Source organism: Brugia malayi, assembly GCF_000002995.4.
Source record: "Brugia malayi strain FR3 genome assembly, contig: Bm_v4_Chr4_scaffold_001, whole genome shotgun sequence".
Lineage (NCBI taxonomy): Eukaryota > Metazoa > Nematoda > Chromadorea > Rhabditida > Onchocercidae > Brugia > Brugia malayi.
Window position 1 is genome coordinate 7,151,437 of NW_025062478.1, and position 12,848 is coordinate 7,164,284.

General features: G+C 33.9%; 3 protein-coding genes across 3 annotated transcripts; 1 reads left to right on the plus strand and 2 right to left on the minus strand.

Moving 5' to 3' along the window:
- Positions 1-960: 960 nt before the first annotated feature.
- Positions 961-5,801, plus strand: Bma-pri-2 (Uncharacterized protein; the record flags this gene model as incomplete). Its single annotated transcript, XM_001901706.2, has 11 exons — positions 961-1,032; positions 1,119-1,298; positions 1,538-1,717; positions 1,859-1,990; positions 2,962-3,123; positions 3,304-3,444; positions 3,757-3,939; positions 4,230-4,356; positions 4,573-4,655; positions 5,354-5,511; positions 5,666-5,801. The coding sequence occupies 11 exons, from the start codon at positions 961-963 to the stop codon at positions 5,799-5,801; spliced, it is 1,554 nt and encodes a 517-aa protein (XP_001901741.2).
- Positions 5,802-6,601: 800 nt separating this feature from the next.
- On the minus strand, positions 6,602-8,782 carry Bma-mspn-1 (Uncharacterized protein; the record flags this gene model as incomplete). Its single annotated transcript, XM_001901705.1, has 9 exons — positions 6,602-6,716; positions 6,802-6,983; positions 7,125-7,222; positions 7,338-7,433; positions 7,520-7,562; positions 7,762-7,919; positions 8,098-8,233; positions 8,470-8,565; positions 8,645-8,782. 9 exons carry the CDS (start codon positions 8,780-8,782, stop codon positions 6,602-6,604), a joined length of 1,062 nt encoding a protein of 353 aa, XP_001901740.1.
- Positions 8,783-10,096: 1,314 nt separating this feature from the next.
- On the minus strand, positions 10,097-12,193 carry Bm14736 (Uncharacterized protein; the record flags this gene model as incomplete). The annotated part of the gene is made up of 6 exons (XM_043081978.1): positions 10,097-10,328; positions 10,450-10,516; positions 10,617-10,746; positions 10,919-10,986; positions 11,256-11,600; positions 11,920-12,193. 6 exons carry the CDS (start codon positions 12,191-12,193, stop codon positions 10,097-10,099), a joined length of 1,116 nt encoding a protein of 371 aa, XP_042937912.1.
- Between the last annotated feature and the right edge of the window lie 655 nt (positions 12,194-12,848).

Here is a 12,848-nt window from a genome sequence, read left to right on the forward strand (position 1 = left end):
TTTAAAATAATGGTATGTTTTGTTGATAGTATAAACGTCTTTTCCAAATCACTTTTATTGTACTGATTTCATTATTTTGTATGATGAAAGGTTAGTAGTATTTTTAAGTTAAATTTCAGTGTTTTTCTTATCAATTATGAAAACTGCATGCTTGTACAGCAATAAGTATTGTTTTATGTTTTTAGAGAAAAATAGTCAGTTGGTCTTATGTTTACTCATTTGAATAGTTCGGTTTTGGTAAAGTCATGCTTGATACATTTTATTTCAAGCATCGTTTGCTTTGTAAAGAGTTACCTACTGTTTCTTGTTTTCAGTCATTGTTTCTATGATAAAAGATTGTGAAACAGTTGTTTCCTGCTTACTTGGTTATATCTTTAAAATGAAACATTTAACACTTATGGTTATTTTCAACTTTTTTTTTTCTAAATTTTAGTTATTTTGAAATTACAGAACAATAGGTACTGCATTCTTTCTGATGTGAATTTAAAATGGGAGAATAGGCAGGAGAATCCGATACTTGCTTTTGCATCAACTTAGCACTTCACCCTTTGCATACGGGAAGCCTTGAAAGGATTAAACTTGTAGCAATGAATTTTGCGAATCTTAGCGTTACGGAAAAAATACGGGTTCTTTAAATGGAGCGGAACTATATGAAGCAAAGGATAGGTTTGTCCAATTTGCGGTAACTTCAACCGTTGTGTAAAGAAGCATTGGAACTCGGTTTTAGGTCTTATGTTTAACTTGCACATCTCTTATATTTACATATTCTCCAACACGTTTTTCATAAATATGCGTCTATGTTCTTTCGAACCTTGCGGATTTGGAGAAATCATTATGACGGTTTTTTTTTTTTTTTTTTTTTGGGAGTTTTTCATTGTTGAGGAAGTTTGCCGTCGTTCTTGAACATTTTTGATTGTAGGAAGCAATTATAAAAGCGAGGGAAGATTGTTACTGGGGGAAATGCAGTTTGAAGGGAGTTCAAGAAATATTCCGAAGTTTCTGGTTCGAAATGCTCGCGGGCCAGTTCACAGGGTGATTTTGATTATTTAAATTAATTTAAAAAGTATCATGATGAGTTTTTCGGAACATCGGGATTACAACTCTCCGTTCAAATTTAGGGTCCGAAAAAGATGGAAGATTTAAATTTGCATATGTATTTGGAGTCACCAATGGAGAATATCACACTGCTTGAATTTCAAGAGCTAGCACTTAATAGGCTGAGAGTTTTAAAGGCTGTCGAACAAGTGAAGGATCGTTTTCCACGTGAAACAGAAGCGATAAACAATGAGTTAGCGAAGGTAAGCAGCTATTGGCAGAAATCGTTGTCAGCATTATTTAATTTTTGCTACTTGACTTTTTGTAGTTTATCAATAGTAATTTATTTATAATTTGGCAGCCATTGTGAGAGCATAATGAAATGCTTTTGCAATGTCCAACTACACGGTATTTGAAAATCTTTTAATTAGTGATACTATTTGGTGCAACCGATTATAAATGAATTTTACTTCATCTTAGGGAATCATTTATTATCTTTCAGCAATTGATGAAACTGATGCCAATAGCATGTGGCTGTTGTCCATTGGAGGAACTGGAAAACGCGAGAAGGCGTGATATTATATCTCATTTCATCCTTCGACTTGCATTTTGTCAGACTCCTGAACAGACTAAATGGTTTATCCAGCAAGAAGTGGACTTGTTTAAATTTCGTTTCCAACTTGTGCGTTTTTTACTATTTTTATTGAGAGGAGGAATGCTCAAAACATTGTTTTGGTCTGGAATTAAGCAGACAAAAACTATTCTTTTTTCGATCGAATATTACAGTTTATTTCATTGCGCATATTTAAAAATGCTGTTCAAGGTTTCAAAAAGCTACGATGTTGTAACTCAGTTTCTACAAGCTAACAATTTTGATGCTGAACTGGTGACAGATGCTGAAAAAGAAAATCTGAAAGAAAACCTTTCGAACGCTTGTTTTATACCGATTAGCAAGGTTAGTCTTTTAGATGATTTCATAGAATATTTATTATGACGAGTGTACCGTTTTTATCTTAAAAATTAATGTTGGAATTAAAATCAAACTATCTACTGATATTTGCCGTTCTCTGCATAGTTTCATGATATGAGATGTCATTCATGTCTCAGTAAACATGTCTCTACGTGTTCTCATCCTCATTTCATTTATAATGTCATTTTGTACATATTTGGTTAGATTATTTGTTTTATCAATCTAGGGCCCTTGTACAGTGAAGTTACAGTTGTAATTAACTTTCACTGTAACTTTTCTATGACGGCTTGGACATATACCTTATCAGGTAGTAGTCCCTTATCAAATAAGGTTCCTATTGGTATTATCACTATAAGAATTTTCTTAATGTTCATACATTTTTTTATTTCCTCTGCATGTCAACATACAGATTATATTGTTGATAAAACTTTCTACGTGTTTTAAAAATCAAATTTTCTCTACGTACTTTAAAATCTAGTTTTAAATGTAATATATGCTTGATACTTAGGTTCCTTGTCCGTATCGTCATTACTTTGCTAATGTTTTTTATGAAACTTTTTTATTTTGGACGGTTATGTGGTTTGCAAACAGATGTATAATTAAAGGAAGACTTATTTTTTGTACACTTTATAGAATAGTACAGAATTCTAAATTAGGTTGAACATCACGTTGTTCTTCTTAGTCCAAATCACTATCAGATTTTTTAAAGACGGAATGGACAAGTATCAAATAGCACAGACAAACTATGTTATCAAATTGGAAGATGTTTACAATATTTCAATAAATGCAAATTATTATCATCGTTGTAAAATTAGAACGATTTATTGTCTTATTATTTTAACCGGTTTGAATTTATATTAAAAAATTACATTGTTATTATAAGTTCTACTTTCAAAAAAGTTACTGCTTTTGAAATATTTTCCATGCATCTTTTCAATATATGCCTTATTTTTCAGATTACAGGTACAAATTTTTGGAAGGTTCCTTTTGATGATGCACTTGACCTAGTTCGTAAACGTCGAGTTTTGTTGGTTTTCGGTTATGCCTTTGTTTCTGAAGATGATCTCCAAGTTATATTATGCACAAGACTTCGTCTTAATATCGCTGCTGCTATGGCTGTTAGCATTCATTGTTTGTAAAACTAAGTTTGATTTATGTTGAAGCCATTTTATTGACAGTAATTTATAATCGTGAAGTTTTTTCCAAAATTCTTCAATGCTGAAATTTTAGTTTATAGTTTTATAAAAATGATCATTTCAGTCACTTTTATGTATGTGCTACTGCTTGTCATCTTTCAGCGTGCTTGTAGAAATATCGTATACATTGAGGAGAATGACCGATTAATGCCATTTTTGAAGAAACTATCGAGCAGATCATATGTGGGTAAAAATTACATTGGATTGGATGCTTCCCGTGTTACACCTGATATGGTGGATTCTGTATGTTTCATTTATGTTCAGCATATGGCTTCTAATTCTGTGCAGTCGCTCGTGGATGTTACTTCCTAAAAATATCTTTGTATTTAGATTTTCTCTGATTGAGTTGAATTGTGCTGTACAAAGCATTTATCTATTAAACACCTGTATACACCTGTTTTTTATTATATATAGAAATAGAAACAGAAGATAATTTACATATTAGAATTGCAACTTTGCTGTAATTTCCCAGAACCACTGTTTATACATGTTTTTATTTCTTTTAGCCAATAATCTTAAAAAAAGAAGGAAATTGTAGTTTCAAAGAAGTTTCAGCTTGCTGCATCTTCATTTCCACTTTGTATGAGGAATATACATAATCGATTGAGGGTAGATCATCATTTGCGTCATGGAGCTCGAATGCAGTATGGATTGTTTTTAAAAGCGGTTGGTATGACATTGGAAGATGCACTGAATTTCTGGAGAAGTGAATTCACTAAAAAAATGGATTCAGATAAGGTTGGCCGAGACTAATCTTGTCATTCATTCTTTAAGATATAATAGAGCATCCATTGATACCTTAAAGTGACTTTGGACTTTTACTAACTTTTACTAATTGAAACAAAGTATTCCATTCATTATTATTGGCATTAAAATCGTAGTTGATGTATCTACCAACCAGAATTTGGAGTTCTTTTTACCAAAATTTAGTGGACAAAGATTTTCGGATAGTATGCCTAATTTAAAAGTGTAGAATTATTTATGAGATACAGTGGGTATGTTTGGACGATTTATTCCTTGATTTCTAGTTTGATAAGCAATATGCATACAATATTCGTCATAATTATGGTAAAGAAGGAAAGCATGCGGATTATTCGGCGTATCCTTGTGCAAAGATAATTTTGGATTTCAGTCCTTCTTCTGCAGACTGCCATGGTAATTTGATATTAATTTTAATATCTTTCTACTTCAAAATAATCCTTATTAGCTAACGGTGTATTCCCTTTCATTCAGACCATTCAACACTATTCTCTTTTAATACCTAATTTAATTTTCTGTTCATCGTATTTTTACCTCGATTTTAAATTATGTCACCAAATGAACGCTGATTGATTCTGACGCATCTGGAATATATTTACCTAATGTGTTCAGGTTGCCCTTATCGACATAGTGATTTGCGGTTACTCACCCAAAATTTGGAAAGTTCGGGTCTTTCCAAGTCTCAAATTGAGCATGTAAGTTTGTTTTATTTCTCAAAAATAACTGGAAATTTTTAGAAAGAATTAAATAGACTCGACTGAAGAAAATTTGTTGACAAAGCTCAGAGAGATTAAAATATTCATATGTAATTCGCTTTAGGCTTGAAAAACAATTTAATAGGGAGATTGACCTCACAGACTTTGATTGCCTTTGTCAAATCAAATCTAAGAGTTCTCTTCACCTCTTCTGCAAATAGATTTTGTGGTCTCGTTTCACGTTTCCCATTCAGAATGTTTACTTCTTTTCATTCTGTCGTTGTTGCTGTCTGCTTTATCAACTCTAGTTTTTTTCTCTTATCTCTGATTGAAAGCTCAGCAAATTTATTAGCTGTAAAAGAACATGGTACGAGTTTTTCAATCAAGTAGTCAAGAGAGGAATCAATGCCGCTTTAATTTTTAGCTTTCTATGCGTCATATGAAATTTGATCTTATACAGTCAACAGATTAAGTAGCGAAAATTAGTAAACAAAAAGACCATAACTTTCGAAACAAAATTCTTTTCACGAAATACCATTTCTGTGTTCAGTATTTTCATTCATTGTCTTTATAGTGCAACTTATACCGCTTTATTTATTCTCATCTGTCCAACCCGATATATAAGTACATGAGGAGTTGATAGGAGAGATGTTCAGGAAGGGACACTGATAATGATGACTTTAATTTACATTTTTCAGATTACTTTGTTGTCAAAAAATAAGCAGTATGATAAGGCTTGCACGCGATATTTCGAATTTACCCATAAAATGGCTGAGAATTCTTTGGGTACTGTGATAACTCATCCTAATCAATATTTTGAATTGTCGCGGCAGGTGCACGATGGAAAACGGAGCAGGTCTTTACTGATAACGTTTTAAGAATTCAATCATTCTTAACCATTTCCTCAATTTTTTGAAACTGTTCTAACATATTTGAGTCATTAACATTACTCGAAGAAACCTCTATATTTTACAAATCCCATACGATTCCTGATCACTGATTAGTTCCAGGGAGGAGGAACCGAAACATGAGGTCATGCTGGGCGCACTGCAGGGAGAAACAACGCAACATGGAATGGACATCGACATTGAAGATCTGATCAAAATGGAGACTTCCGTAATTAATGAACGACACCACTACACTTGACTCCAATTTATTTTCTTTTGCTGTGTTGGTTTCTTCTACTTCTTTTATGTGCTGTTATAAATTATACCTCTTCAATGAATTCTTTTGAAACACTATAATGCTAGTAAACTTAGGCGTTTAGTTGTCATAATTATAAAGTAAAATAATGACAACATAAATCTATCAATACATAAATTGCTTTACAATGGGTAACAATTCAGAAAAACCTAATGAATGTATTCCATAATTTTCAGATTTCCATTTTCAGGTTTTCAGACATGAAATCAGTAAATATCAAGCAGTCTTCACAAGCCTAAGCCAAATATAACACATAGCAATATAATATATACTATAACATATGCTTCTTAATATGTCAATTGTTAGAAATGGAATATAAAAAACAATATATAACAAAGTATAACATAAAATCCGAAACTTTATACTGTACAATTTATTACTTTACTAGCTGAATGTCAACAAATAAAGAAAAACAAGCTCCAAGCTCCGACCAATGTTTAACATTAGAACATTAGAACAGTAATTAACGCAATAATTTAAGTAAAGAATGGCAACATTCTGGTCGTTCATATAACCAGATTTTGTTTAAAAACAAATAAACAGCTCGCAAATTCAAAAGATAACTGATCTGAGACACAACTGAAGTGGATCACGTGGGAAACATAAAAGTAGGACAACACTGATTCCTAATCCAGAACTGCCTAGAAAGCAAAATGGAGAGAGTCAATAATAGGAAATGCGAACTGTATCTTATGATCAGCTATCGAAGTTCTTTCAGCCATTCCAAAAAAATTAGGTCCATGTTAATCAAGAGGTTCAAAAACTGGTATCGTGCCGGAAACCTGTATTGTCTGTTTATATTTCATTACTGACTGTATTACGTCACTTTCACGAATCATTCGCGTCGTTTCATTATTTCTGAAATAGAACTTATAAGAAATAAAAGTGACACTTTACGCATCAAATGTCCGAAAGTTGAACACGTATAAAAACCGAAACGTACAAATCCTTTCCTTTGATAAATGCATCCTTAACTCGCGATAAAACAGCCAATCGACACACTTCCTTCAAGTCAGATCCGCTTAATTCATTAGCGTATTCTGCTATCCTTTCAAAGTTGATATCCGGCATAACCGGTTGGTCCCTTAGTAAAACCTTTAAGATATCTGCGCGAGATTCTAAACTCTGGAATTAGTGAAAATCAGTATAAAAACCATACCATTTATATAGTCTTACAGATATATCTAGTATTTTGCAGATGAAAAAGCATAAAGACATGGAAAATTCTACTTTAAGCATAGTTTCTAAATTTGAGGCAAAGCTTACTGGTAGAGGGACATAGAATCGTGCAGGCATTCGTCGTAAGATTGCACTATCAACATCGTTTGGTCTATTAGTTGCTCCGAGTACGACGATTGCATCGTCTGAAAGAATTTAAAGCAGTTTAAAAAAGCGATAACCACATATTTTGAATCTCTTGAACTTGAATACGTGCATTAAAGATACGGTATATATATGTCGTATAAACTACGTGCTCACCTGATGAAGCAAAACCATCCCATAAGCACATGAACTGCGCCTTCATCATGGCAGTGGCTTCGTGATCTTGGGTATTTCGATCTCTCAAAAATGAATCTGAAATAATGGAAAATGTAAAAGTGGCCCAGTGTGTAAAAACAATTTTCCAAAATGATGAAAAAATTTATCACTGCTATGCTCACCTATCTCATCAATAAATATGATCGTGGGTTGGAACTTCTGTGCCTGAAAAGGTTGGTTAGATTTACTAAGGGAAATAGTTAAAAAACCTGTGCAATTCTGTTTTTCTATTCATTAATAAAAAAATGGTATTATATAGGCTCATATTTTCAGTATTTTTCCAACCTGTAATAAACATTTTTAAAACACGTTTTAACCAAAACTTCGAGTGACTTATCATTTTACATACTTATGAAACATATACCACAGAGAAAACTGCATCAGCAAGTTTCTGTGATTCACCATACCACTTATCGCACAATGACGACACTTGCAAATTAATGAAACGAGCATTCGCTGCACGTGCGATAACTTTTGCAAGTAAAGTTTTACCACAACCTGGTGGACCGTATAAAAGCACTCCTGAAGTACTGCTTAAGAGTGTGTTCATCGGAATTTGCAAAAATCTTTAAAGCATAAAAACTATTAAGTTATGAAATATATATTCGAAAACATATGATTCCGACCAACGAAATAACCAATTACTTTCCTTTCAATCTCTCAATAATGCATTGTTTGAGAATGGCATTAAGTGAATTACCTTTAGGTGGAGAAAGAAGATTCGACGACAATGCGAGTTTCTTGTAAATATTGCGAATTTTTAATGGGATAATTATCCGATCATTAATTTCCTCAATAACTGCGCCACAACCACCAATATCGCACCAATCTGCACCCTAAATCCGATTATATATATATATTGGAGTGCAAGATATAACCATCGAAGCCAACGGAGAAAATTTTCAGACCTTCGGAAAAATTTCACAGCTTAGTATAGCAATACCTGATTATATTCTTCCTAAACTATCTCTTCATCTTTGGATCACACCATTTACGAATGCAACTACTGTTTACTTTGAATAAAACTCAAATGGGAAAGCACAAGTTAAATGAGAAACTTAAAGCAACTAACCTGACCGCAGTGGACGAATTGTGTAGCTATACGTAATTCGTATTCGTTAAGCTCGATTGATGGATCTAAGCCTAATGTTTTGATTACTTGAGCAGCCTGCAATCCAGTTACAAAAATGAACAACCTAAAAACCAATCTCGATCTTTGGATGAATTCCTTAGTTGAATAAGCTAACCTTCTTTTTAGCATTTTTATTGATGGAATGGTTTGGATCAATATATCTGACTGCAAGTTTCATGATAACGATTGATGCGACTGTGGCAACAGCAACACGAATGCAAAAGTTAAGTGCTTGATCCATCGACAATGACATTTTTCCCACTTTTCCCTTACTTTCGCTATTATCCTATATATATATATTTTATAATTATATATATATATATATATGATTTTGTAATTCGACAACTCCTACCACACATTCAATTCTGGGAATGTTAAATTTTTATAAGCAAAGTGATTAACAATTTGTCTTTAGAAGAAAAGACATACTATAGTTTGTCCAGTAATGCTGAGAAGCTAGTACAGCACCATGCCATGTTTTGTACGGTAACACAGTAGAGCCCTAGCAGCCGGTTGTTTAAGAATCTGCTCTATCGCACCTTTTCCCTCTTGGGTACTTCACTCGTGTGATCTCCCCTACAACCCAAAATTACCAGGTCAAACACACTATAGCCACAACCTCAGTAATAGTGTGCAACAACGATAGACCATATGTGCTATTAATATAGTGCCACTCTGCCCCAAGCTGTCTCTATTCCAGAAAACCCCAAAAATCCGAACTAACCACACTCCCATGCTGTCCCTGCAAACGAGCGAGCCCCTATTCCTGTTAGACCTTACATATTTTTAAAATTTAGCTGGAGCCCACCCGTAATTAATAGAATCCATCAATTACTTTTGTACAAGTGCACTCATTACTTCAAGTAACGCAAGTGTTCCAGTTCATCCTTTGTGTAGTGCTACAACATTTTTGTGTGATGAATCTATGGATTTATGAATTAAAGTCGTGATAAAGCATCAAAAATGTAAACTATGTAAAATAAATAATGCAAGTGTGCCAAAAATTGAATCAGAAGGTTTTATACGTCTGATCCGAAACATAAAAGTTGAAAGGTCTAGGTGCTGCATGAGGAACAATCAGATGACACCGTGCGAGAAGCTTGTAGCTAGCACCCCTATATACAAGAATTAGATAAAAAAAAACAGAAGAGATACAATTCTATAATCCAAAAATCTTATCAGCGAGCCTTCAATTATTTCAAGTTAGCTTTGTAGCCTCAGAAACTAACACGGAAGCTGGAGACAACTGATGCAAAAAACAACACCGCCTTTTGCAAAAGGAGAAGCGTTCCACGACCGTACATTGCAGAAGCTCACTAAAACGCCTTGTATTTTCAAATATCTACGTATAACTAAAAAATGTGATAGATTACTTCTAACACTTTTAACTTTTACATGAAAGATGACAGTTGAATTTAGCTTTATATACAAAAGCGAACTCATACGCTTTCACCTAACATAGCAAGAATCCAATGGAAGAATAAAAACATGTTTCCCAATATTGGCAGAAAGCAGCATTAAAAGATGAGATCAAGTCAGGGGATTAGAAACAGTTACACGTTTGAAATCAACAAGCAGGCAAAGGATGAGGTCCGTCAGCTACAGAGGGTCGTCGATAACCAGCACTGAAATCTTGCCGATAAGATACTCGTCGCCCTGTTGGCGTATTTGGTCTTTCCTTTACATCCAGGCCACTACCCTGGCTTTTCCCCAGTAATGATACGGGCGTTGAGCTGTAGAGACGATTCGATGGAAGCATATCCAGTGAAGCACATGGACTGTTTGATTTAGCGTGCATTCTAAATTCTATTTGATAAGCTCCTTAATTTTCTTTTTTCTATATAAAGATAATGTGAGAAAAGGAATTAAGGCTACCACAATGGTAGGTTTGAAATAGAATTATTCTTTTCTAGAACTTACCCATTAGCTCTTGGCACGAATGCAGGAGCATTGGTGGAAAATTTTGTTTTGATTACACCATCTGATGCTGAAAATTTGGGAAATTATACGAAATTATTTAACAATTACAAAAAATTCTTGCACATTCTTTCGCTATCACCAATTACTATGATAAAATGAAAACGAACTTTCCTGGTGAATGAATCGACACTTATTTCCATAAGGACAGTGGCCATTTTTGAAGTTTATGCAAGGCTTAGTGCGATAATTATTCAGTAATGGACCTGACCTATTCCGACATATGTGCTCACTCCGATTCTGTAAGTATCAAGAAATTCAAAAGTCCACAGTTTGCGAGCCAAGAAATGCCAGCTTAAGAGGCAATAAAAAAACTTTCCGAGAGGAAATTGACATATAAGAACTCAAACCAAGCAAATTAGTATGAAGAGATATTATTGTAAACTTTTCTTTTAAAAAATCAAAAAATTACCCCACTTTCCCGTTGGAAATTCCTAAAGTCATCATTCCCAGAAAACTTAAGTGATGATTGATTAGCACCTGCAATACAAATCGGTAAGGATGCAAACTCTGGTATGAGTTTGCTACAAAAAACGTTTAATGATTTAAGTTTAAAGCGTTGAGTGCAATATCTCTGTGAAATTCTCAGTGAAATAGAAGTTTCGGTAATTAATGGAATACAACTTTTGATAATTCGTGTAGTAAAAAAAAAAAATCCAAATTACTGAATTCTTGTCTCCTAAACCTCATGAAATATTTTTGTGATAGCAACATTAGCTTGTATAATTAGCGAAGTGAACTATTATTACCTGTTGATAAAATGTTGTCCTTTATCGGTGTTATCCTCACAGTTGAACTTTGCGATGTAGCATTAGTTGTTGGCCAACTCTGGTACGGTGCAGAAGCAAATGAAGATGGTAATGATTGCAAGAGTGATGATTTTGGATACGTTGATGGTAGAGATGGCGGTGGTAGTAGTGGCAATTGATTACCAGGTATGGAAGTATCTGGGAATGGTGGTAAGACAAAAAGAACGGGGCTAGGACGTATATAAGGACTGAGGAGTTGAAAAGGATGCACTGGAGGTGGAAAAGGAATAGGAAACGGTGGTGGCGGATAAAATACGGCACTAGGTGACAGTTCCGGTGCCGCTTCTGCAAATTATTATTTGAACATACTGAGAGAGAAATAACACTTGAGAGAAAGGTTACCAAGCCATCAATTATAGTGAAACGTATACGATATTAAGAAAAACTTAAAGAACGGCTCATTTGAGCTTTACACTTGAGCAATACTGGGGGATATACGTACGTGTGCAAATAACTATATATAAAGTTGTGTCAATAAAATTTTCAAAAAAAAAAAAAAAACAAACCGACCCATGCAAAACAAAAGTCTTAAGATCTTATGACACATCAGAAATAATGCCACCAGTCATTTAAAGATGAAATTAATAGTTTTGAAAAAACATGCCTTGCATCGTTCCAGCATTATCACTCACTGGACCCTCTCTTGAAGTACTTTCAAGCGACGGTGGAATATTCGATTGCTCGCAAAACATTGGCTGTGACAAACCGCTGGGGAAGATATATGGCGATTGAAAATATACAGTTCCTTGAGGTGCTGGTATTACAGGTAATGGTGTAGGTAAAAACGATACAGATTGTGGTAGTAGTGATGGAATTTCCGACAGTTGATAGCCCATTATAGGATCGCCCGGTGCTGAATGTGGAAACACCGCTGCCATCTTCGTTATCGTAAACCTAAAATCATAAGATAACGCTGGAAAGCAAGAACGGTGCGCCTTCACTTCGTTATTAAAAAATATTTAATTTTTCCGAGGGAATACCATCTTCATCCCAACATTACTTAAGCAACTGATGAAAAATGTTGGAGGTTGGTCAAAACATGATAAATGCGCCTATTTATTAACAGTTTTGATCAACAAGATTTATCTACCAGTATTTTGATAATCTACTGCGTCATCTGATCCATATAAGTTAAAGGCAGAAACCCTATACTAAATTATTTCAGTAGATAAGATAATATGTCCAATCTTACAAGTACATAGCTTTTTGTGTGAAGACGCAATTAAGTGTATTAATATTGCACGAAAAATAGGAGCGATTTCCTCTTACGTTAATAGAAAAACAAAGCTACCATTCTATCGTTACACTACTTCTAATCTTCTCGACACTTTCTTTCCTTTTTTTTTTCTTTTCTTTTTCTTTCTTTTCTTCCCTTGTTCTGTGCTTATATATTGTTTTTCTTTCCTTATACGATATTTCAAATAAATCTGAGTATTTATGTTCAATTGCATACCCCAGCATTTTGAATGGGATTAAAATCACGTTAACTATTACGACTAAAGCTGTAAAAAAAAAAAAAAAAAAAAAAGACAT